Below are 26,622 nucleotides of genomic sequence, written 5' to 3'. Positions count from 1 at the left end.
AACCAAGGTTCAGACCTTGGTACAGATATTATGCGCGCCAAGGTGGCCAACCTTGAGGGGTGCGATCGACGCGTCGTCCTTCATGGTGCGTAAGTTCACAAGGCCTCCACAGATTTCCTTGAAGCGGGACGGTCTTCTACGATACGAGTCAAGGGAACACTCGAGTAGCCTTGATGGCAGAAGAGATGTTGTGCAACGTTACCTAGACATTCTCAATGATCGATCCGGAAGATGTCATTGGCAACGTACGGCGTCCGCCGACACTGCCAATTTATCATCTTATTCATCTGCCCTCGGTATTGAGTCCATCGTATCTATGATAACATGTCTTTCGAAGGATTTATTTCCCTCAGCGGGAATGCCACTCCACTTTAACATCTCTCTTGCGACAGTTATTTTTTTTTTCACGCAAAAGTGATTTCCTTGCGCACCGCTCGCTTTAGTTTTTCCTATTTCTTTTCACAGATATAAGTGGAGCTAAATCCCCTTCGGTGTAAAGGAGCGGTGATTAACAGTTAACAAAATGAGCAACTTAATAGTTTTAATCACAAGAAACGCGACAAATAAAGTGGCACCACTCCTATAAAATGCGAACAGTTCGTGGTCGAAGTCTGCAAGTGCATGTACAGGCATTGAACTGATAAGCTTATTTCTATGAGCAACTATTTAACAAAAATCTGTTATTATCAGCGTGCGCTCCGCAATCTACATATGCTTGTATTTAGGTGCACATTAAACAACCGCATGTGGTAAAAATTATTCCAGAGCCCTCCACTGTGACCTCTTTCATAGCCCCAGAGATAAGACTGAAATTAATCACTAAGCAATCATTTTCGACGTTTACGACACTTCCAGTCGTCTATCGTCACATCATTTAAGGCATGTCTTCCGTATAAAGGTGGCTGACACCGCAGCCTGTGGCCACTTCGGCGATGAGGAAGCAATCCGTCATTTTCTGTGCCAGTGCCCGCAGTACAGTGTGGAGAGACATTCGCTTTCCGTCGCGCTCAACCAGTTCGATGACCGGCCTCTGTCGCCGAAAGAATTCTCCAACATCGACGGGACCTAACATTGATTCAGAATACCATGCAAGTGCTACTGTGCATCTTGAGATCCACTGACCTGTGTGAACACTTGTATTAGAACGCCCTTTCTGCGACTTTTCTTAATCTCTATATTTTCCTCTCTCTCTCGTTGTCCTCTTCCCAACTCTTATTTCCCCACTCCAATGCAGGCTAGCAAACCGGAAACTCGCATCTGGTTAAGCTACCTGTCTTCTCTCTCGCTCTCTCTATCTTGTTCTGTCGGAATGGCTCATGCACGCTGTTGCCGAGAGTTAAGAGGTACATATCATTTGTGTTGATTGCTGTATAACTTATTTATTTCTTCTACTCTAAAGAATTAAACTACTAGTCGAAAAGATCTCTAATGCAAGTATATATAAATATAGCTAAATCTTGACCTAGATGTTTTCAAGCCAAGCTTCAGATCTTGTGTGCACGCGAATACTCTTTCCCCAATGCGACACATTGACTGTGAGAGACGCCGTAATAAGGGGAGGCGCATGGGTTTTGATCACCGTCATTCCTTGAAACTGTGCCTAACTCTACGCGTATATATGTTTGTGGATGCCGCCCTCATACAAAACGGCCAACAGGGCATGGAATAAGATATCTTATTTCTGGCCCAGTATCATATTGTCCTGTGTTCATTGAGCCATCACGCTATGCCAGTACAACAGCCCTGCACCGGCATTTTATTAACTTGTTTGCTGCTTGCACGTACGTGTACATTCAAGGAAATCGCTCACGGTTAGTTTCCTGGGTGCCTTTAAAACAAAGTTGCTGTTCAGAGAAAATGAATAATACATCGAGAGTGTGAATGAACCCCCGCAAAACAATCAAATCTTGTCTGAATGTCTCTAAACAAAGCAACGAAACGCTGGGATGAAAAATAAGGAAATCTGTGGTTTTTGTGGGATTTTGTGTATGCTAACTCCGAGCCCGACAGGTTTTCAGAGTTCAGAGAACCCAGCGGGATTAGAAGTATGTCCTGCACAACGAGTTGAAGATATAGGAGATACTCGTGTTCTTATCGCAACTGCTCCTTAATCCCAAACTTATTGCGCCTTCTTTTTTCTTTCTTTTTCATGCGATTTTCTTTTCTCTGTATTTTACTCATTTGAGCCGTTACTAATCTCACGCAGTTGTTTTGATTTACTTATTGATCCTTTTGTAGAATCCAGAATTTAATGTAACCAGCGACGTTCGAGCGCATGCTACTGGCGCTGTGGATCCCTTCACTTTGCGAAAGCTGCATCAACTTCATGCGCCTTCTTGCCGCGGGAGCAACGCCCGAGAGTACAGTGGCACGAATGTTCTCGTCTGAGCCTTTGGAGAGGCTGGCTCTGTGAAACCAGTAGCACCGCTTCTCAGATCTCCCGGCGCTGTAAGTACGGTAAGTATAGGAGGTAAATGATGACAGTAGGAATGAACTCTCTTTCGCGACGAGTGCAACCACTTCACGTCGTATGCAGCATCTGCACTATCCGGAGGTTCTGGTTTTACCGACCGCGGACTTTAATGAATGTTTCCAATAGCTAGCGGCGGCAAATGGTATATGTCGTTCTCCAAACGCTCAATCGCTGCACTCTTTGTTATTTGTTATCGTTCTGGTAGTCCTATTTAGCTGCACTCTACAAATACCGAGTTCGTGTGACAAAATTATAAAAAAAAAGGATGGGCATTTGCAAGTGCTTAGCAAATACGAGTTTAAAGCCTCAACAAAGAAATCACCCATTTTGCTACCGCCCTGCCCATGCTAAAATACACTCAACATGTCTCCAGTGACGTATGACAACATAGGCGTATGTTGCATGCGCATTCGTCAGCTCACTAAATGACTTTTTATTCCTTCATACGAATCGTGCATGCTTCAAGGTATCGGCCACTATAACATCTACATGATGTGCCTTCACAACTTAAACCCTGGGCTGCTATATAGCACTGACTGCGCACCTAAGGTTGCTCGGATTCTCCTGACACTGATTATTACCCGCAATATCACCATATTGTAATTAAAAGACACCACACCGAGCATTTAGTTTCACTCCTAAATCGTAATTTACCTCCTCTAATCTCATGGTCGCCCCTAAGCAGGCTTGTGCAACTCTCTACCCTCAATGAGTGCAGATTTTTGGCCTAGTTGGTTCGTTGCATCAATTCAAGTATAGCGCTCGATTTACACTCGTTGGAGCCGGCATAAGTACCATGCTTTTCTTAAATAAAATTTCAGTTGGATGTGCATTTTACTTGTCGAAATAATTCAGAAGCGTGTGACTATACACATAGTCTGTCAGTCCCAGGTATACCAAGACTACACAAGCACAGACTACATTAGAAAACGCTCACCCGATGGCCGATGAACGATTGGGCTATGCACGCGAGTGACATGCCCTACGCACAGAATAAAGGAGCAGTCGGCTTGGCAAGCCCTTAAATGATAACACGCTTTTTTCTCTTTTTGTAGCATATGCTCCGTTGGCGGCACTCCGTGATCGAGTCCGTGATCAACTCCTTGGCCTCTTTTGGTCTTTTGGCAGTACGCTAACGTACTCCGACCGTCTTAGTGCTTTCTTTCTCACGTTGCCCTGTACTGAAGGTCTTCCATAATAATTTAGCCATAAGATATATGTTCTTAACTACAACATTAGCTCACTAGCAGCATAACGGAGGCCAATAACAGTCATACAACATGGTAAAGATGCTCTGTGAGCAAGAACAGTACCACAAAAATCTTTCCCGACGAATTCAGTTTAACACTTCTTATAAAAGTGATTAGAGTTTCTTCCTATATTTCTTTTTCGGGGAAATTCTCGTTATTCTCGCAAACGAAATTGAGCTTTTTTATTGTGGTACAATCGTGGCAGCAATTCTTTTTATTGAGGCACATAACTAAGAAGTGCGTTGGGTGATGTTACTGATCAAATCTCCAAAATTTATACCAGCGAACTGGCGATCTGTTTATGCTATTTGAACCTCTTTCACTTGGAGCAGATGACTATTTAGGTTGATAGATGTCTGAATTATAACACCACACAACAACGGAAATTGTTCTCTGAGGAACGCCTCGAGCGTACACGGTATCAACAGTGACTTGCACAAATCAAGTCAATCTTTGTTCGTTCAACTACGATCTTCTGCAATTTAGGTGCCTTAAAGCTTTCTTGAAGATCTTTCGCTAGTATGCCATTTACCAATGCGCATGTTTCCGGGTGTGTTGAAATATTAGTCTTAATCTGACCAGCGTGTTCGCGGAAGTATGTCCCACTGCTTAACGTCAAATTGGTCGATTTTACGTGTGCTCATTATGCGAAGCAGCTGTCCCCCTTTGATGTCAGCCGCCGAGCCGCATTTTAGTACGTTCACCCTTGCGGAGCGGGCTGTGGCATGTAAGTCCAGAAGGAAGATAGCGAGATTGGCCTAAGCGCACCAATAACGGTAATTATGAAGGAAAAAAAGACGACAGCAGACTTCAGAGATTCATTCGGCTCTGAACTCATTTACTGCGATAACAGCAATCTTCTACTCTGAAGACCGCCATCTTATTTTTGTTTGCCTACTTTTTCCTTTATTAATTGCGCTCGCCTACTACGGAACACTGGACAGGAAGCCAGTGCTTACGGGGTGGTTCGATGAGAGGAGTGGTGCAGACGTATAAAATGTAATAAATTGAAGTAAGCACTAGAAAAAAGCTATATTTAGTATTGAAATGTTAATGTTAGAGAATATTAGAGAAGGAAAGGTATAGGTAATAAGAATAAGCTGAGGCTTTGTTTTTTATTTTTATTTCATTGTATTCTTTCTTTCTTTTTTGTGGTGTACGCAACTTCCTTTGTTTGTGACTAAGGCGATACATGCTCTGAAGTTCGAAATACGTACATGGACTGGGGGAGATTGCAACTCCGACCTCCACTCGGACTTCCTCGACGTGAAGCTACGCTTCTCTGTCGCCTTTGGTTAGGAGTTGCCTTCACAAAGGCATACTCTATATTAATTGGAGTGACTGACAGTGCAGCATGCGAGGTAGGTGGCACCGAATAAAACATCGACCAACTGCTGTGTCACTGTCCACGATACACCCCAGGGAGACAAGAACTTGCCAACGCTTTCCAAAAATTGGACAATCGGCCGCTTTCTGTGCAGGTGCTGCTGGAACACCTCCCCTATCGCCCGTCGGCCCATAAAGCTGTGAAGGCGTTTTTGTGCTTCTTAAGGACGACGGGCTTGTGCGACCATCTGTGACTATTCATGCAATTTCTGTAAGACCACGTACGTCAGCGAACTCACCGCAATTTCCTTCTTTCCTTCCCTCCTCTCTCTCTCTCTGTTATCTTTGTTTCCCCTTTCCCATTCCCCCGTTGTAGGGTAGCCAACCGGACGTTATTCTGGTTAACCTCCCTGCCTTCTACTTATCTTTTTCCCTCCTCCTCCTTGACTCCCAGATTTCCCATGTTTAAATAGGCTAGATTTACTTAGCTTAAATCGATAGGTTTATGAAACCTTTTGTTCGCAGCTGTTGAGCCCGATACTTCTGTTGATATTTTTTTTGCCAGAACCGTTTAACATTTTGCTGTTTGAATATATTCGGTTAGGACAATTCTCCACCACCATGTTTGTTTTTGTCTCTCTTGTGTATTGTTATGGCGAGGTTGTCTTGCGGCCAGTGTAACAAGTTTCGACGACTTGTGAACAGCCACACATTATCTCCTTCGATCATTCGGTATGAGAATGGTCAATCGCCATCGAGATGGCAATTGCGATGGCATTGAGATGGCAAAAGCGTGGCAATTGAGATGAACATTAAATCTAAAATTTTCTTGCACATATATTTAAACTCGGTGTTTCTGTCAGTCAATGTTTCAGCTGCCGCGGATGTAGGCTTCTTGCTTTTCAAGCTCGAGAGTCATACTGAAGCCCCCGCCTCTCCTGGAGATTAATCAACTGTGAGACCAAAACTTGTAATAGAACTGGCGTCACGAACGAAATGACGCAGTGCCACTTTCGAGATTTGAGCGAATTTTTGTTTACCTGTACATTTGCGGTGCTGCTGTATCGGGTACTTGGCAGCTGTGAAACCTGTGAACTACGCTGTAATTTATGTCGCGTTATTGCTGCAGCGTCATTGTTTATTGGCATTCACGCGATGGAATCTTTCGACGTTGTTTTTCCCCCAACCTCTTGAATCTAGGCGCATACCATGTTTGAGGCTGATTATTATCACTGTCATGTACCCCTCCTCGACGCCGCCGATATTGTTTTCACGAGCATGACAATGAATAGCATGCCAACACGTCACGATCTTGTCTAGAACAATTTGTGTGTGATGCATATAATGTCATCCGCATCCACTACTGTACTGCTTCGTCTGGCCGCCACTCACAGGTTTTGTGAAGCGCAACACCTTGCAGTAACTCTGCTGTGCTACTGTGTTTTTTGCTACATTTATTTGGAGCTCACGAGTCAACGCGGCTTGTTTTCATGAATACTGTTATTTTTTTGCTATTTGCTTTTCTTGCTTCCCGAATGTGGATGCCTTGGTTTGGCTCCCCTTTTCTTCAGACAGCTTGTTTCCCCCTTATATATTTGTTTCCGCTTTGATACACATCCGCTAATTTACTGAATGTTACATTCACGTGTAGTTAGTTTTCTTTCGAACATAGTTGTATCATCGACCTTCAATAATATACCGGAGAGACGTTGGGGTTTCCTCAAGCAAATCGTTGAAAGCTTTCTTTTCCTAAACGTACGTTTCTGCGCGGAGTATATCTTGAATGCTTCCCGTAAGGCACTTCCTGCCGCACTAATGGAGTGCCGGCTCCAAGTTTCCTTACATCGCGCCCCTCATCAAGATGTGCTATGACTTGTACGCCTTATGTGTGTTCCTCCAGGAGGAAGACCGTTTTACTTCATATTGGATTCAGCAAACCATCGTGTTGAAGCATGGTTGGAGGAAACAGGTTGTTTTCTTCCGTTGTGAACTAACTGTCGTCTGTTAGAAAGTTGAAACCATTCACGATTGATTTGATCATTGTAATGACGAGGTCTTCCTTTAGGGCATCCTACAAGGAACACTTGGCAAATATATAGACATTACACCATATGCAATCCATTTTCTACCATTGAGGCGGCCCTCCATGTCACGTGCTCACATATAGTTGAGACTACACAGTGCTGCGCAAAACCGATTGTGTGACAGAAACGCTGAAACTCTTAGGTCGACGATGACATTTTATGCGGCACAAGAGCAGCCGCAGGAGTTGTGCGACGGCGCGGGGCTTAGGGCGCCCGACTCCAAGGTGTACATTGCTCCAGTAAAATAGGCTCGAATCTCAGGGATGGTGGTTGTGGTTAAGTTTTCTTACTTTTTACACAGGGTCCATGGTGAAGCTTGGGGCAACGATTACAATGGTTTTGTGTCGTCGATGATGATAGTGGTTGTCGTCAGCGTAGCGGGCTGGAGGAGTGGATGTGATGAACGGGCGGACAAGGTAGACCGAATTTCCAGTCCATAAGTGCTCTCGCAGAAGTGAGGAGCAGACCTTCGTAACGTCAGCTATTGAGCAGGTTTATTCCAAGTGAAACACGATCACTAATTCCTGTAAATCTTCCCGGAAGGTTAGCAGCCGTAAGATTTATTAGACATATAGTACTCTCAACTACGTCCTTCATCGGCAGAGCAGTAGTAAGAGGAGCGTACGGATGTACACAAGAAGGCCAAGCACTCGAGTCACTCATCATGAGACACTCATCACATGCGATATGCTGCAAGTGCCAGGAAAAGCTTACACAAAGCAAAGAGCTGTTTTGATTAGCTTCATGTCCACACTATTCTTTAAACTCTGACGCGTGACCATGGATTCCGAGACTCATAGCAATGTCACAATGGTCACCGCATATCAACGCTTTTTCTTTGAGGATCAAATTTTTGACACCCATAATGAACACACAGGCTCTCTCAAACACAGTGGCACAAATTTTAACTGTGTCTTGGCGCTAAGAGCCGTTTTTAACTATGACAGCGTAAATGGAGCGAACGGATTACTGTGACAATACTCACCGTCTTCTGTTGGGTAAAAGGCGCAAAAATGGCCACCGCTCAGATACTCTTGCATCGTTATGTAACTACCGTCCAGCTTCACTTAGCTTGTTTTCGCAGCAAGCAAAGGGAACATAGCTTGCTACCCTCCTCTCACACATGAAACGTACTAGCACGACTTGTATATGGTCTCAAACTATCTAACTAAATTTGTTGGTTCTCTCTCTCTTTCTTTCCATTATCCCAGGTCGCTCAACTGAGGTGTGCGCTCAGCAACAATGCCATGTCCGCCTCCGGCCAGTGTGTGCGTGCACGCGTGTGAGTGTCTTTAGGTGCGCGCTGGCTCTGACCGAAGAATCGACCCTCTTTTTCCTTTATCAAAAGTTCTCGCTCTGTTGCGAATAATGATGATTACTGACAAAAGTAAACGGAGCGAACACTGCTTCATGACGCCAGACGATGTAGAGCAGTCAAGTTTTACTCGTTTGCTTTCCTTGGAAATGATAATCCTCTGTAACGGAGCGCTCTTTTTACCTCATCTTTGTTGCATGGCACACGTCACTGCATGCCTCGGGCCATTGCTTAGCGTCTACGCATAGTTCTTTCTCGTTTATGGAAAGCCCGCTGAATGTGTAGACTTACCTTATGCTACATTCTTTTTGCAGATGGCTGCCACGACTTGTCTTCCGGGGTGAACATTCCAAAGGCACACGCTAAATATATGCCAAACTAAGCGAGCCTGTTTGGGAAGCGAAATGAGAAGAGCAAGCCTTGCGCGTTATCACGAGAAACGCCGATACCGTTCGTTCAACTGCTAGAGAATTTGATGTCTCTGAGAAAGGGAAATCAGGGGGTCATCGAGAATGCAAGGGAAAGCCTGGACGTGGCCTAGCCAGACGCTTCGTGGGACTTCCCTTCCCCTTTTCGGCCCCGCCAACGTGGTGGTGGTGGACCGAAAGGGGGGAACAACCCGAACGCGCCGAGGTGGTGGCGGAAGCGGCGACTCAGTGAGCGTCGCGGAAGGTAGTAGACCCGTCCAGTGACTCCGGTTTTTCCGTTTCTTTCTTTTTCGAGAAGCGGCGCGCCGCCTTGTCCACAAAAGTCCGCACGGACGCGCGCTTCGGAGGCAGATGCTGCACTGAGCTTGCCTGAAGAACAACAAAGATCTCCACACCGTTGCAACTTTCTCCGAGAGAGAGAAAAACACACTCTCTCGACAGCCCTCGGCGCTGCTCGCTTACTTCACGACCATTCGAAGGACAAGCATCGCTCAGAAGCTGTGAAGGTGAGTTGGCATTTTTGCTTTGTAAAGTGCGAATGGTTCTCTAGCCAGAAGTTAATGAGGGAGAATCTATGATTTCTTTTTAAGGTAGTTAGAAAACGCTACCGTTGATTGTGATACGAAGTAAAGTGAACATTAGGGAGTCTCTTCTTGTGGCGGGGGACGTTTACTTGAGTTTCAGTAGCTCGTTCAGTATTTTACTCCGCAACATAAACTTCATCGCAAAACATGCCCTTGAACCTCCAGGAGAGTAAGCGATTCTTGTCAGCTACGCTCAGTCTATCCCAGTTGTGTATCATATTTAGACGATGCGACACTGTAGCGCATTGATTTTCGGCGATGTTATCTGCGCAACCAGACGTGCTCTCTGGGAAGCACTAGTCCCAGCGGTGAGAAATATGCGTTTAAATGTTTATTTCCATTGTTAAGGGAAACAAGAAAGTTTGGTTTGGAAACTTCATATCGTGCATTAAGAACATTTCATTCACAACCAATCTAAGATGTCGTCGTAACGCCTTTATCGGCGTCGTTCGGGAGCAAGAAGGGGGCGGTACTTTTGCGGAGACGTGTGCACTAGGAAACGCAAAGCCTAACTCCTTCAGAGTCAGTGGAGTGACTTTTTCTTGTATTTTTGTGGAGCACACAGTTTTTTTTCAATGCCCACCACGCGAAGAACTCTTCCTCCTAAAAAATAGTACTGCCATTTCTATCTCAGTAACACCAATGTCTCGGTGATATACACTTCTGCAGCTATGTAAGTATTGTGTAGCAACGCTTGTGAGCACACTAGCAGTTGTCGCATGCAGAAATGTCATAGGAATTTTGTTTTTGAGTGTTACTGCTACTTGCGCTGGGACACCGGTCGTCGTAACCTCAGTCGTGTTAATCTGCTATAGGCAAAGTGAATCGCAGGAAAAAAATGTTTAAAGCAAGGCAGCCAAGGAAGAAAAATTCCTCACGACTTGACAGCCTTAAATTTAGTGGTTAAATGCGGTAATCCTTGGGGGAAGCATAAAATGACCGATTGAGTTCTGGGAACGATACGTCGGCTACTGCATGATTTCACTTTTTCTCGAATATCCTGTGCTGATCTTTGGTTCACTGCAAATCTAGTCCTAATTGCTGGGCTTCGGAAAAGAATAAATATAGATGTATATACCAAAGCTCGAGCAGCATCTCATAGGTATCAGTAGCAGATTTGCTATATTACTCTTTCATTTTATTTGTTACATATGGCGCCTGTATCATCATCTAAGAGGCAATTTAGTGTCAGGTATCACTCGAAAGAATTAATTTTATTTTTTGTGTTGTTGAATTCGTTGAACGATGTGCCACGTCGCCGAACTATTAGATGAACTCCGAAATATCTTAAGGCGCCCATGGTAGGCAAGCGAGCGTCCAGTGGTAGGTACGTGCGTCAAGCGTAAAATGTTTCTCTTTCTCCGCAATCTGTCACGTGTTTTTTTTTTTTACTTTCGTCTTGCTGTCGCGCAAGTTAGCACTCCTAACTATGGCGGTACTGGCACCATATGCGGAGCGCTTCAGAAGCAGAGCCAAGACCACATTTACTCCAGCGTGGAGAGTAAGTAGAGAGGCCCGATCCTACTGCCATGGAGAAAATTGAGTAAAGTAGGCTCTTAGGCGACCTCAAAATATTATTACGGAGTTCGAGGGGTGTAGTACGCAGATGCTGCTGTCGCATTGAATTACTTGCGAATATCGTGGACCCTGCAGATACAAAAGGCTTTTTAGATATCATGATAAATCATTCGCTACCATTTATGTGAACAGGATAGCACTTTTAAACTTCGTGCACTATTTAGCGTAGATATTTGTAAAAAAAAAGAAGTAAGGATCCGGAGCACAGCGTTAAAGTAACCGGCAACAGAAAAAAGGTGATTGCTGGTGTATGAACGGACACTCAGAGCACATAACGTGAAATTATTTCGTGAAGAAAACTAGTACACAAGATGTCTAAAGAAACACGAAATATGTCATGTGCTCTTGTAAGGGATAAGAATGTGCGTAAGGAACCTTGGCAGCATCGTGTTTATTATGAAGGAGCGAATATATGTGTTACTAAAGGTGAACATTATTCTTTTCCGTGTGCTTGCACGCATCATTTCTTATGGAATAAAGCAAGGAGACTTGCCTTGAGTCAAGGACACTTCGCGAAGAGAGGTTGCGGAAAGAGGAAGAATTATTCATAACATAGAGTGCTAAACGCGGATTCTAATGTCCATCAACCTTGTCGGCTGAGCAGCATGGCTGTAAGTAGCCGTCTAAAATGTCGCAGACGCAATCACAAGCATCTGATAATCTAGATAGAACTATGAGGGACGAACTTAACGTGACCTAGTGGTAGTTGTCAGTATTAGGACTTTTGAAGACCTATTCTAATCTAATCTAATCAAATGATGTAAAAACTTTTCAAATACAAGTTTCTTCACTAATGAAATCCAGCCTTGAATGTAACCTCGAGAAACGAAGACGGAATTCTACAAAAGAAAATGTATCTCGCCCTCGACAGACCGATATCCTCAATAGAGTCCGCATATCTGCGGTAAATTCAGGGTGCTTCAAACGAGGATGGAACTTCTTACTGCAGTTTCTCTTACGTGTGATGACGACGATGAATTAGTTAATTACGTACTGAGGGTACTGACAGTGAATTCTCCGCTTTCTTCGCGCTCAGATGAAGCATCTTTCAGCATTTCTTGTAAAATGAAGTTTGTTTCTAGCTCGTTTGTGCCAATAAATGTTAGAACGGCAAACCTACGTTTGCAACTTAATAAATCAAGCGGGATGCATTGTCCGTTTTCTGTTTTCTGGTCGTTTAGTTCAGAGTAAGGCTTCTTTTGTTTTCCTGCTTACTCCCCTGATGCGTTACAGGAGGCTTTTTCGACGGCGCTAATTTGCTTGGCATCCTCAGTTCAACAATCACTTTGTTTTGGTTTTATTCAAAACATTGCCTTATTGCAAGCTGCTCACTGTTAAACCCGCTTCTTTGAGTGTAATTGGGTATTCGGTAAAGTTCTCGTTCGTTTCTTGGGTTAAAGCGAAAAAAAAAGTATATGAAAACGAAAATGCATTTGGAAAAAACCTGAAGCTTCAGAAATAAGTTCCTTTTAGGCAAATCGAGACCAATCCTTCCTTCCAAGTTTCGTTTCCCATTTCCTTTCGTCCTGCTTCTGTACACTGAGCGTTCTGTGGGCATTTTTCGTTGGTTTAAGGTAAAAAGCGTCAGCATAGTAGACGGTCAGCTGAATCGCGAAACAAAGAACAAAATCAAAGACAAGGCACACATGCGACTATAGAATGCATCTTGTTAAATTTGAAACATAGAGCACAATGCGGGCAGTGATGGGAAGAGCGTTAGGAGCTGGAAGTCGTTAGCACCGTCCAGCTTATCCAGCTTCTTTTTCTCTGCGCAGAACTTTAGTTTTACTTCACAAAGCAATGTGTGGGGTACTGGAGCACATCAATGCACTTTCTGGCTTCGGCTGTATCTCCTATCGCTCGGTATCTCTTTCTTGCTGGTAATGCAAAGGGCACCAGATGGCGCGCACGACGTCAAATCAGTCCCTCCTAACACCACCCCCTCTCCACCCCTGCTCCTTTATATATAGTTATATAGTCCATGCATGTGTTTCGCCCGAAACGGAATACAAGTAGACAACAATGTACACTGTATTTTCGCATGGCCCATTTCTTTCGCGACTAAAATGACCCTTTACTAGGTATACATGCCGACTATAGAGACGCGATTTTGGAGCGATGCCTTTCCTGATACTAATCCGATTGCGATTCTCGCGCCTCATAAGCAGTCAGAGTGAAAGCAACGTTCCGTTCCCATTGTCAATGAGATGAGCCAGCCGTGAACGGTGGATCATAAGATTGGCCTAAAATCGAGCGGAAGGCATCACTACAATATCGCGGCCTAGCTTAGATTTAAAAAAAAAGAAACTGTTGGGACGTCAACAGACTAGACGAACTCTCACCCAATCTCTTTCCCCCACAAGTACATCTCGTTACCCTTTTGAAGAATGAGATAGCTATGGGTATATTGGGGGTCGGCAGTACATAATCATCACATATCTGATAAGGTTGGCGTACTTGTGCGGATTCTGTGACTAGATGCTCAGATAATTGTGTACTTCCTTCTAATTGAATCATCAGTAGCGAGATAACAATATCAGATTTATATCGGAAGAGAAATTCAGACAATAAGCTTATAGTTGACAACACGGTGAGTTTCAGCAGAAACCATGATATTAAATAGCAAGAGATGACACGATGGAGCATGGTGTAAATGTTATCCTCTGTATTGCGGCTTTACACACGCTGTCTGGCTGAACTCAGGTTATAAAACAAGCAATAAAGTCCGGTCTCATGCTTCTAATCGCTGAGAATGCAATTATGCAGCAACTTAACTTTTTAACATCTGTAACTACATTTTCGAAAGTAGAACAGAAATGAGACTTTTAATTAAGAACTGATGACAATTCAAAGTTTTCAGAAGATGATCTGCTTGCGTCAACACTACATTAATGGTCTCAGAAGCCAGGATTACGGCTAGCCCACACGCTTTTCGTAGCGGGGCTGAAGTCCAGCATCCCACGTATAGTATTTCTGATTTAGTACTCTAATATTCAACTGCAGTCATGCGCCACTGACAGTGCGCGACATTATTTTGTACATTTGTTGGCCGTAGACCATGAACACTTGCTAAATTTAAAAAAGCAGTAGCGCATGTGGCATATTAAAGAGATAGAACTATGTACAAAAGTCACATAAGCCTTAATGGCAGTAACTCTGCGGAACCTTCCCACTTCAATGGCGTAAATGAAAGCCCGAATTTGAAAATCGCGAATTCTGTCGTGGGAAAATGTCTGCCCATTAAGATGGGCATGCACATCGCATTGCCCCATGACATTCGTACGTAGGGATTATAATTAGGGTCACTTCTACATCGCAATTCAATAGCAGGCCTTGTTGGGTCAATTGTAAGATATGAGCGAAAATTCTGCGATATAATTCACTTGTGGAGGCAACATGCGGGGAGTAACTGGCGATCTGAGAAAACTGCACGCTTTTCGAAGTGACCGAAGGAGCCGTCCCAGGTGACCCTTCTTTTTTTCGGTGTGATTTGCTTTATCTTCGTGCCAGGTGACATTAGCTTAGAAGTGGCTTATGAAAGGGACAGGTGGCTACTTGCTTTGTCAAATTCTAAAAGGAGAAATGCACGACGACAGGACAATGGCTGCGCCTTAGCACTTTCTGCCGAAGGCAATTTGGTAACATTCTTCGAACCCGTTGAAGACAATGGTCGTATTGCTGATCGTGTATGACTATATCGCAAGGTACAGACATGAGCTCATTCAAAGTTGATAATTGCAACCATTCACCAAGTCGAAGAGCGAAGAACTGAACTTTTGTCGTTTCAGGGATCTTTACGGTTTTTCTGGTCGCTATGAGCCGGAGAAGTGTCAGTTATCTGTTAAATACGCTGCGCATGACAAAGACATCGTGGGTAGATTGTCGGAATATCGCCGTCCAATGTGTTAATTGTGCGTGTGTGGCCTCCTGTGAATCAGGAGGGAATCCGAAACATTGTAGTTTCCAACTTATATTTTTCGTTGAACATGGTATCGTAAAGCACTTGACTACAACACATTAACTTCCCATGTATTCTCATGGAGGCGTCTTATATCATATACTATTACGTTCTGATAATCAATAGCCAATCCATTCTTCGTGTCGTACATGGAGCCTGTTTTTGAGGATTTGCAAGCAGAGAGAGAGGGGGAAGAGAATGCATAGAAAGGCAGGGCGGCTAGCCAGAGGTAGTTCCAGTTGGCTACCCTGCACAAGCACAAGCAAAAATTCTAATCGACATTAGAAAAAGAAATGGAGCTGGGCAGGTAATGGAATGCGTAGGTTAGATAACCGGTAGACCGCTAGGGTTACAGAATGTGTGCCACGCAGTCGAGGACGGCAGAAGACTAGGTGGGGTGATGAAATTAAGAAATCCGCAGGCGCAAGCTGCAATCGGTTGGCGCAGCACAGGGGTAATTGGAGATCGGAGGGAGAGGCCGTCGTCCTGCATTGAAATTAAAATAGGTTGATGAGGATGATGGTGATGGTGAAGCAAAATGACATAAAATTTTCAGTACTACTACGTACTACTGCTATTTCTGCCACTCTTGCGGCAACCAGGGTATTAGGGCCCCATTGTTTCATTCTCATACAGCTGGTAATTGCAATCTTGCTATATATATTGTGCATAAAAAAGGCAGCCGGCCTAATAAGGAATTCTCTAGTACGGTCTTTACTTTCTTGCTACGGTGCTACGTTCCTTACTTTCTTCCTTTATGACTTAACAATATTACTTCTTGAGTAAAAATAAGTAGCCATCTCTACCAATTTCGAACAGACTCCTTTATTGTTTCTTTTTTTTTCAGTTAGTTGTCAGTTCAAGTGGCTAGCATCTCCGTTCATAAAAAGATAAGCCAGTTTACATGACAGGCAGTCAAAGAGAGGCCGAATAAATAACAACCCTGCATAGATAGCAGTGCCGTCGGTTTCTCAGCTCCCAGAAAAGTCGGTCACATTCGAAGGCAGCGCAACTGCCGAGTATCGTTTTGCCGACACCACTTCATGGCAGGCAAGAAGTCGTGTTCCGCCCGATGGTAATCGTGCGGAATGAAGCGGAAGAGTTTGTCCGCTTCGGCTTTGTCCTTTAGGCTGGCCAGGTTGCCTCCCTCCGAGCGGGTCTGATTTAGGTCCGATGTATTTTTGAAATGCGCCGAGGCTCGCTTCCACTCTCCGTGCGAACTGGCACCGTGCATCAGTGCATCCGGAAACAAGCCCCCACCGTGCCCACTCCACCTACACTTCCTTCCTCCTTCCTCCAGTAACAACAATGACGCTAAATTAAGCGCGCTGACGGCCGAAACGGCACGTACAGCCTCCTATACTCCTGCCCACTCCCCGCCCACGTCTCGACCCACCAGCATGCAACTAAGTCGTGATCTCACAGAAAGGGTGGCTCCTCTGCGCGGCAGATATCGTTATCCGAGATAAATATTACGCTTCAGGCCCGCCTATTAGCTCAGTTCTAACCACAAATCCTGTACAGAGTGTGGGACCGCGTCACCAGCGTGCAACGGCCGGCAGATAAAATGCGTCTTGCACTGCGAACCCCATTTTTACGTTGTTTCGCTAGAATCAATATAATTGTCTTTAACTTGTAGCGTATTATGTGGGTCATTCTATGCATGTAATGCTCCGTTAAGCTTGTGCTTCTTGTGGCGATGTTCGAAGACAGCGCACCCTTCTCCCTATGTGGGACAGAGGTTTGTGAGGGCAATGCAACTTACAAAAAGACTTTCACTTTAAAGACTGCAGCGCACTCTTTAAATACTACGCAGTCTTGTGTATACGTCGCGCCTTCCTTAAGCCGTTCAATGTCTTGGTGCTGTTGTACCATTACTCTGTATTGCTCTGAACAACAATGCCACCTCATAAACCACCTGGGCTCCACACCGAAGTGATATAAACATTGATGTAGCGGAGGATATTTTTTCGAGACTTGCCGGTCGACCGTCCTAATCCACTGGACCTAACCTGCATGACGTACCACTCTTGTGGGAACCTAGTATGGAGAACGTTTTAAATCGAGGAGTTGCAAGTGGTGATGGCTTAGTGCCAACTATCCTCATGGCGTGGGTCTGACGGGATTACGTATGTAGCTCCTGGAGACCTCGGTCAAACAGCCCGCGTGCTTATCTGGAGGTTTACGACAATTCATGGCGTGAGAGTGGTTCCAGCTGCACGACAGTCCAGCCAACCCAACCTGCTGCTCAAACCACACAAATCAACCCTAAAAGTGGCGTCTTAACGCGTCTTATTGCCAAGACCTAGGTATGGAGGCCGACAGGATGGCGCTGACACGTCTGGAGTCGTATCTACAGAATTAGGAAATACACCCTAACCTCCCCCCCCCTGCTGCTATGTTCCACATCCGCGGGCACAAGATCGAAAGGTGGAACATGGGAATCTTGAACATTCGCCGCCATTGTCGCAATGAGCGCTAGCTAACCCTGCCGGAGTCAATCTTGTACGCATACACAAATACTCAAGAAGACGCTGACGAAGGTGGCCACGGCTGTAGTTTAATTAATAACGAATTGCGCGCGTAAGCGTAAGAGGTTCCTTCAGCTCCCATCTGCGGCAACTTGTATTTTCGTCCACGTTAATTTCGATTTACTTATTCGTACGTTTCAAATAAAACATAACAAATTTTTCGTACGCTTTCATTGGATTGATTTCATGGTTATCTTTTTTTTTATGCGGTGGCAACTAAATTATATGATTGTAATAGCAGGTGCTACCTGATTCCCACGAAAACTGCGGTTTGTTTAAAGCATGATGCGCTTTTCCGCTTCATGCCGAGCGTTTTCGATGCAGGAATCTTATCTCTTGTGACAAGTGTTTGAAAGATAGTAAAGGTCAACACGAATCCAGAAGAAAATTCAACAGAAGTGGAGCACAAGTAATCAGCTGACAGCCTAAAATGATAAACACTGCGAAATATTTTGAAGTACGCGCAGTGATGCTTTCAAGTACTCTATGTTGAGTGGACCTGATGGTGAATATGAGAACTTCAGCATTCACGCGTGTCTCGCAGACAGAGCAAAACGTTTGTTTTTGTTGGGGAAAGCAACATGCAGACATTTTATACACCACCAAATGGTAATTTCAAACTGAACCAGCGGAAAAGGAAAAAAATGTAGGCATTATGCACTGTGGGAGTCGATGTTGGATGCAACATTTTTCAGGGAGCTGGTTTCCCAACATAATTTGGGCTTCAACAAAGAGTAACCAGATGTGCGAACCATGTGTGAGGCGAGCACAGGGGACTGTGTATGTGTCACGCAAGTGTGTTTGTGACAAAAACGTATGTGGGACTACAGCAGAAAGGTAGCGATGACGGTGACGACAATAGTATGACGACGGGTGCAATGGCTTGAGGACTGATTTGTTGCATTCTGGCGAAGAAGCTTTATGTTTTTGCGCCGCACATGTCACGTCATTAATCTCTTGCAATAGTTATGTTCGAGCAGCAAAATGTTCACAAGCTATGCCAAAATTTAAACACCATGTCATGCGGATGCACAGCGTGTAATGAGACTCTGACGCGGCGATATCACGAGTGCGAAGGCGATGTGTGATCGAGTGTTTTCAGCGCAAACAAGAAAGCAAAAGTAACACACGTGAAAATATGACAAGCGCTAATAGTCATATGCGATAAGAGTCACCGATATATGATGCTTTTCGATGTTTATTAAATGACGAGACCATGTGAACATAGGCCACCGAAGCAACGACTATCTCAATTATCGAAAGCGAACTCAAGCGACAAAATAATGTAAGAAAAATCGAAACAAACAGAAGGAAAAAGGAAAAGAAGCAGTAAGAAAAAAGTGTGGAGGAAGTGAGCATTACTTCACTCAAGCGTCGCCTGCTGCGATATACATCGTCAGAGCGCGCTGTATCGGCGACATGCCAACGTCCAATCACAGCATGCGTTACCGTGAGGGTCTTTATCTGTAGGGCCAGGGCATAAAACACAAAAAATAAGTGCAAAATAAAGCACACACAAAATAGTTCAGGTTCATATAAACATGTACACAGTCCGATACTGAGTAAATTCACGATGCACGATGAATCGTATTTCAAAAAGACGGCATAAAATCACTATTTCTCAGAAAGCCACGAACAGTTGCGACAGCATGTCTTTGTCTGGGCATTAACATGGATCAAGAACCCTTTGCACAAATGAAGTGCGCCTTTCCAGCTCGTTCAAGCTGCTGTGCAGGTCATTTCGCTGGCAATCGTATGGGGGTGATATGGGCATTGGTACACAGTATGGGTGCACATCTTTAAAGGGACACTAAAGTAAAGTACTATATCAGTGTAGGCTGAAGTATTGTTAGACAGCTCTGTTGTCGTTAATCTCACCATAATAGGTTGACTACTAGAACAGCTAATGAAGGCCAAAGTTCCATTTTTTTAACGTCCTGCCGGAACGCCAACGCTGGTACGTCAGTGTCACGACACGGATTTCAAATTATTTTTTAGACTGCGTTGGCTCAGTGAACGTTCCCAAGACTTGCCATGTTCATTTCTTGGCTCCCTTAAAACACAATGTAGTCCATTTTTACTAATAAAGAAATACGTAGGACTCAACAGATGCCGTCAAATTTCCTGACGGCATGGTGAGATGATTCGGCAACTTCGAGGCGGCGTCGCCACCCGTATTTTGTTTTCACGCCTTTTCTGGCTTAGTGCCAAGTGTCTTCCCGCGGTAGGAGTGGTGTTTGTGGTATTGTAGGAGGGTAATTTACTAATACAGGGGAAATTATTTTTCTTTATAGAATCCGTTCATGTATATATTTACGGATTTTAAACCTCTTGTGTCGCGGTTACACGTACGCATTCTGAAGGAAGAACTGGCACATACCCAGTTGCACAGGAATAGCACATTTGAAATGGAAGAAATAAAATAAAATCAATGAAGCCGTTGAATACCATGCACAATTCGATTAAAAGGTCTGTCTGTTTTAAAGGTACCTATTCAAACGAACAGTACAACATTTAGAAGTATATTTAGAGGTACTTAAGGCAAACAAATATAGCTACATTCAAGGCGCCATGTACATTTTTCATGTCTGAAATTATTGTTTCATCCCACAGTACACAGTTGCACTCACAGCTACTAATTATAAGGCAAGAATCGAACCATACTATCCCACCCGCCGTAAGAATAAAATCTGTGATAGATCCAAATAATGCTCCGCATTAAAAGTCGAGAAATTAACTAGTCGCCATGTAAAAAACTAATAAATCGAAGGTTGCGGGCACGAATACGTGTCTCGCCCCCAAGGTATTCGACTGTTGTCAAACACTGCAAGTGTTGTAGTAAATACTGCGTCCTGTCCTCACGTAGGTAGCAAAGTCCACCATTTGTGTAACGACTACCGTGCTCAATGCATACAGCTGCCGCCTCAGATGCTTAATGGGTGTCGCCACGTATATTTCGCCACGTACATAGGTATAAAAGCCATTACATCTGAGAGTATGTACCTTTCTGGTTAAGAATTCACAAGAATCTTCTACATTGCAATAAAATATCTAAACGAATAAGCGGTCGGATACTTTCTTCTGTATGTATTATTTTCCATAGCTTGTCAGTGGGTGGTCAAACCACCTTATTTTTCCCTAATACTTTACTTCAACATGCGTTATCTTTGCCGGCCGTCTTGCGCGGGAGGCCCTTCGGCACCTTTCTTTTTCTTCATCTGTGCGCGCTTGGCCACTGCAATCTTTCCCCGCAATGTATTAGAGATCCCAAGTAGTGAGGCACCACCAAGTGGGCTGGTGCATCTGTCGCTGAAAAGTTTACCTTGCACACAGCCGCGTATACGTACTATTTTATGAGAGAGAACACCAATGCCACATCCATATCATGACCTCCTAAACATGTGGCACACAAGAGATCACCGGTTCCGATCTAATGGGACGGGTGGTACAATACCTTTAGCTTGTATTGCAGTCTTAATTTAAACCCTTTAAACAAAACATGACTAGAGTATTCACTAATGCTCGTTTCTCTTTGACAACAACGATTTACTTTAGCTTTTTTGCGAGATTTCGCTGTCCTGCCGACCTTCATTGCAGTGATTACGCTTGCCACCTTAGCTTTTACGTAGATCCTTTGAAATATTCAAGTGGGACTTATTTGCAGTGTCTATTTTCTTCTTTCTTCGAAAGTGAGACTGGTTTACAGCGATTGTGCCAAGTGCATGGTAGGAGGGCTCAACTTTTTCCTAAGAACACCTATGTTTGCTTATGACCATTTCCATTCATATGCTTGTTTCAGAGGGGTGTGTCATTTGGTTCGCAGGTTTCGACACTGCTACAGCGAACCAAGAATAGGCAAAACATCTCAAAAGATAAAAGCGTAGGAGCTTTTTGGTGTTTAAGGAGCACTATTTAGCACCACGCAGCCTTGATAATGCCTTCATCCTATAGTGGCAAATTAGAATGAATGAAACGAGAAATCAAGGCATCAAAGAAAGATAAACGAGAACTCAATATATGGCGTTCTTTATCATTCCAAAGCAGCCACAAAAATATGCCGTTCTTTCGCAAGAAATTATATAAATACATTGTGCGCGTTACGCAGCGTGACAGCACGTAAGATTCAGCACTGAGAAATATATATTTTTTGAATGAGCAACACACTGCCGATTACATGGCATTCAGATTTAAAAGACATGTGTGCTGTATTAAGTGCACATTCTGGAAGCCTTAGAATAGTAACATGGCATGTGAGCGAGCTTCAGTATTGCTGGCCATAAATGACACACGACCTCATGAACTCAAACATGACGGTCAACCACACACTGGTCTGTTAGCGGTTGCTGTGCTCTTTATTTTTCATTCTACACGGGCACCTTAAAAATTCTAAGTTTCTTACAACATACCTGCGCTGTATTTTTTGAGGGACTCAGCACTTTTTAAAAAAGTGTCATCTCCTTCATTACCTGTCAGTTTCTTCAGATGTCACTGCTTTTAGCGTCTGTGTTTGTCGGAAATGTCTTGGGTATGTAGGGGTGCTTTATCCTTGGCATCACTTTTATGTTGGTCTCCTTTCGTGCGTGCAAATAACGATTCCCAATGTAATCATTCTTGCAGAATGAGGGCCACCATGCTGTTGGTGGGCTTTATGGTAGCCTCCTTGGCAGCCATCAGTGCTCAAGAAGCAAGTGACGAAGTTGTTCAGACCATCACTGGTGCTGTGCGGGGTGTCGATGTTCCCACGACGACAGGGTCAGTGCGTGCCTACCTAGGCCTCCCCTTCGCGGAGCCCCCGGTTGGAGAGCTTCGCTTCAAAAAACCAGTGCCGAAGATGCCATGGAAGGGTGTTTACAACGCTACCTCGCAGCCACCACTCTGCCCTCAGATGCCTGTTCGAATCAACAATTTCTTTCTTATTAGGGCCTCGGATCCTGTATCTGAAGATTGCCTATACGTGAACGTGTTCGTTCCGACCAGGAACGACTCCAGCTTGCTACCCGTGATCGTCTACCTGCCAGGTGGTGGCTTCTCCTACGGCGGCATCTCTATCGGAGCCATGGACACATCTGAGCTGGCAGTGAGAGGCAACGTCATCACGGTCGCCGTCGGTTACAGGTTGGGCGCCTTCGGATTTCTCTACATGGATATCGAAGACGCTCCGGGAAACATGGGGCTCTACGACCAGCTTCTAGCACTCAAGTGGGTTAGGAACAACATACGCGCATTCGGTGGTGACTCCTCCAGGGTGACGCTGATGGGCGAAAGTGCGGGCTCCATTGCAGTTGGAATGCAGTTGATATCGCCCAAGAGCAAGGGCCTGTTCAAGCGTGCCGTAATGCAGAGCGGCAGCCCATTCACCGCCGCTGTGGTGAGCGATCAGAAGCAGGGGCTTTTCAGAGCTTACCTGCTTAGCAGAGCGCTAGGTTGCGACGGAGGTGAGGCCAAGAACAGCGCTGAAGACGTTGTCAAGTGTCTCAAGTCCAAGCCTTTCATGGACATCTTGAACGCCACAGAGAGCTTCAACGCCGGCGGCTTGGACTCGTTCTTCCCCGTTTTCGGCGAGGAGATGCTGCCCGAAAAACCTGCGGCCGCACTGAAACGTGGAATCGTCAACGCCGACGAGCTCCTGGCCGGCATCTGCGAATCAGAAGGCGACCTTTTTCTCTACTTCCTGTTCAACAAGCTTCGCGACATGAACTCCATCGAAGACGTGATGAGCGGAGAGATGATATTTCTCATCAAAGCTCTCATCACCTCGACCATGGAGGTCGACCCGGACCCTATCATCAAGTACTACTTCAACGGCGTGAATGTTACCCAAGGCAGAGAGCCCGTCTACATTGGTTCCTCGCTAATCGGAGACATGCAGTTCGGCTGTCCCACGCTGGGTTTCGCGAAGAGGTTCCTCCGCACAGATAGGTCGGTTTACATGTACCAATGGTCGCAGCAGGCTTCCTTCGTTGACTGGCCGGAGTGGACGCGACCAACGCACGGAGACGACATCTTCTTCAGCCTTGGCTCCGGTCTCAAATTGGCTAAGAACGCCACCAGAGATGACATCAAGGCCACAGAAAACTTCATACACATATTGTCCACCTTCAGTCACACAGGGTAAGGCTTCGTTCTAATTTACTGACCGTCCGGCAACTAGTTGAAATCGTAAATTTTGCGAATGAAACGACCGCATTGCATTAACACGCTGCGCATCTTTTCAGTGAACTTTTAAGGGGAAACCAGATACAACGCATTTCCGGCGTACCTTGCGTGATAACCACGCTGTTGCCACAAGACATTTACTCTTCAGTTGATAACCACGAGGAATACATCTAGCCGGTGCACTGCGTAGTCACCTCGTAGCATAGAATGGACACACCAATGCCATCCGACAGTACGCGGGTAATACATCGGAAATATGTTATTTATTAATGACCTTCAATGGCATGTTATGCGTAGCTATCCACTCACCTATATTCAATAACGCACGAATTCCGCGGAATTACCGGTGATCGACGATTGTCAATGCAACAGTGTGCAGAAATGCCTCAGTACTTAGATTCCCAACCTAGAGTTTTCACGTACTTGTCTCGCGTGAACGTATTCAACCACCATTGCACCCCCCCAGCATAAAAGCAAATGTAGTAATATTCCAGTAGTGCATGAGCGACATGTTTACTATGAGGAAGCATCGCACATACGCAAATAGCAGGACTAATCACGCGACCAACTTGTGCTTATTTTTCAGCTTTCTAACTCTTAAGCCGTTTTAGGCTGAGAGAACACTTTTACCTCAGTACCGTACCTCGTGCCATTCTCGGAATATTATCTGCAAAATTGCACCTAAAGAATACATTGTTGCACCAAAAAGGAAAAAAAAGACTTGGGAAGGAAGAGTACGAAAAGACAGACACCTATCTTTATTTCAGTTTTGCCTGTCGACAAAACTAAAGGCTGGTTTAAAATAAATTTGACGCTTCCAAACAGCCGTCATTTCTGTAGTCATTTACATGTTTACATTTGCACATTTTTCATGAGACCTCTGGCGATCGCCATGCAGGTCGATTATTATGCTACATACCTATAGATCGATTCAGTCACCAGGTTGGCCTTATCTGCATGAGAATTCGATTTGCTATGCATTTGGTTCGTAAATAAATGCATTTTTGTGCAGTAATAAATGCATCAATTGAGCCTCATGCATGTCGCGTGCATATGTCGAAAACCTCGCATATAATTTTCACTGACGCAGCTTCGTTATACGCGCACTATCCTAATGCACATTCCGCCCGCTTTATCTTCCTCCAGCGACAGCGTCGTTGGCGCATTTGCAGCAATATTTGTAGTCAGCGCGACGTAGCTATACCAGAAGTTGCTATCCTTATCGCATTACACATCTTGAAAAAAAAACTGACCGACTCGATGTCTACAGGATTACCATTTTTGTATTGTGTTCCTTCCAGAGTGCCAAAAGTCCTCGACAACACCAGCTGGCCGAAATTCAATGACGAAGAGCAGTACCTAGACCTTCGGCGGGAGGGAAACGTGGTCAAGAAGCGTTTGCTTCAGCCTGCATGTGAATTTTGGGGCAAGGTGCGTCCTTACGAATGAAGATGTGTTCCATAAGGCCTGCTACAGCAAGCATCGATGACCATAGCAAATAACATTGCACTCTTGTGATAGCTGACGAGTGGGCTCTGACTGGAGAGGTTTCAATGATATGCGTACATTGTATGATTGCTTCTTCATGACATCTCCAGCCAGAGGTCATTCCAAATTATATATATATATATATATATATATATATATATATATATATATATATATATACATATATATGTTCACACTATAAATACATATGTTATGTACCTGTCAGAGATTATATAGCAATATTTACAATAATAGTGCAAATATATTTGCATAGTTATCTTGTACATAACAAGAAAACAAAATATTGCAGCGTGTTAAGAATTTCGACAAATCCAGGAATTGTCACTCCTTAAAATGTCACCTACATGCAGTTGAAAAGTCTCATATTTCTTCTTCATGTATGATGCAGTGCATCTGGTATGACACAACTTTGTTTGTCTTGGAGAGACTTCCTTTTGTAACCCTTAGTTGTTATTGTTTTACTTGTGAAAGCAAAATGTGAAAAGTCATGAATGACTATCTTTAAGGCTGTTAGCTATTAATTGTTATTCTGTTAGTGTGCTATCTACCACGTGGGCTCAATTTAGTATCTGAAAATTTGAACTTGCTCGTATTATATGCGCTGACTTTTTTTTACTTTGTTATCGTGGCTACGTACACGAAAAGTACACGGCAATTATGAGAACGATGTGTATCCAGCGGCAGAAATTTTGTGGTCCTGCATAAAAATCTACATTCTCGGCAACGTCTAAAACAGTTTTACAAATGTCCAGTACCTTTTCTTCACATCAGCGCTTACAGATTCTTATTTACGCATTTTTGGAAGCGCCTACTTTTCAAAGCATGAGCGTGTTACACAGCAAACCGATTGACGTACTTCGAAAGTTAGGCGTCATCTTGTTTTCGCGTAAGGAACTGCAGCAGTCTCGCTGTAAACGTGAGATCACAAAGGAGTGTGCGCTGTTTACGATTTCATACGACAATAATGTCGGAGGCCTGGATATGTAACGATATATCCAAAAGGGTGCACTATTTTCTTCCACGTGAGCTTGAAAGTCTAAAGGTCCAACGGGCAAAGTCAACAACGCGTAGTGGCACTGAAATTTATATTTAGCATAAATAAAAGCATGAGAGATACAATAAGTAGGACACGCGTCTTTCCTGTTTCGCGTTGCCCCGTGTATGTCACATTGTCGCCGTTTGCGCCCGAGTGCGGAGGGTCTGAATTACGAAATTCGCAGTTAACTACGCTAAGCAGTGACACACTGCAGTGACGCAGCGCCACACTCTGAAGTAAAGCCGTTCGTATAAGTGTGGTAGATTTTTTTTTTTTTGCTCACATTTAACGTTATGCTGCGAGCCCGGCACCTAGTCCGCTTATGTAGAGTACAGTAATAATGTGTACGTAAAGGGGTCGTTACAATTTCCCAAGTGTCTATTAAATAACCGGC

General features: G+C 44.3%; 1 protein-coding gene across 1 annotated transcript; it reads left to right on the top strand.

Annotated features, from left to right (window-relative positions):
- Positions 1–8,789: 8,789 nt before the first annotated feature.
- On the top strand, positions 8,790–25,257 carry LOC142581810 (acetylcholinesterase-like). Its single transcript, XM_075691260.1, has 3 exons — positions 8,790–9,382; positions 22,145–23,638; positions 24,985–25,257. Exons 2-3 carry the CDS (start codon positions 22,146–22,148, stop codon positions 25,130–25,132), a joined length of 1,641 nt encoding a protein of 546 aa, XP_075547375.1. The 5' UTR covers positions 8,790–9,382; position 22,145; the 3' UTR covers positions 25,133–25,257.
- The last annotated feature ends 1,365 nt before the right edge of the window (positions 25,258–26,622 follow it).

Source organism: Dermacentor variabilis, chromosome 5 (assembly GCF_050947875.1).
Source record: "Dermacentor variabilis isolate Ectoservices chromosome 5, ASM5094787v1, whole genome shotgun sequence".
Taxonomy (NCBI): Eukaryota; Metazoa; Arthropoda; class Arachnida; order Ixodida; family Ixodidae; genus Dermacentor; species Dermacentor variabilis.
This window is presented reverse-complemented; position numbering and strand designations above follow the sequence as displayed.

What these genes read in the sequence shown, in the direction of transcription:
- LOC142581810 (XM_075691260.1), top strand. Translation starts at nt 22,146, where the DNA reads ATGAGGGCCACCATGCTGTTGGTGGGCTTTATGGTAGCCTCCTTGGCA. An exon ending in TCCACCTTCAGTCACACAGG is followed by an intron (nt 23,639 to 24,984) that starts GTAAGGCTTCGT and finishes TGTTCCTTCCAG; the next exon opens with AGTGCCAAAAGTCCTCGACA.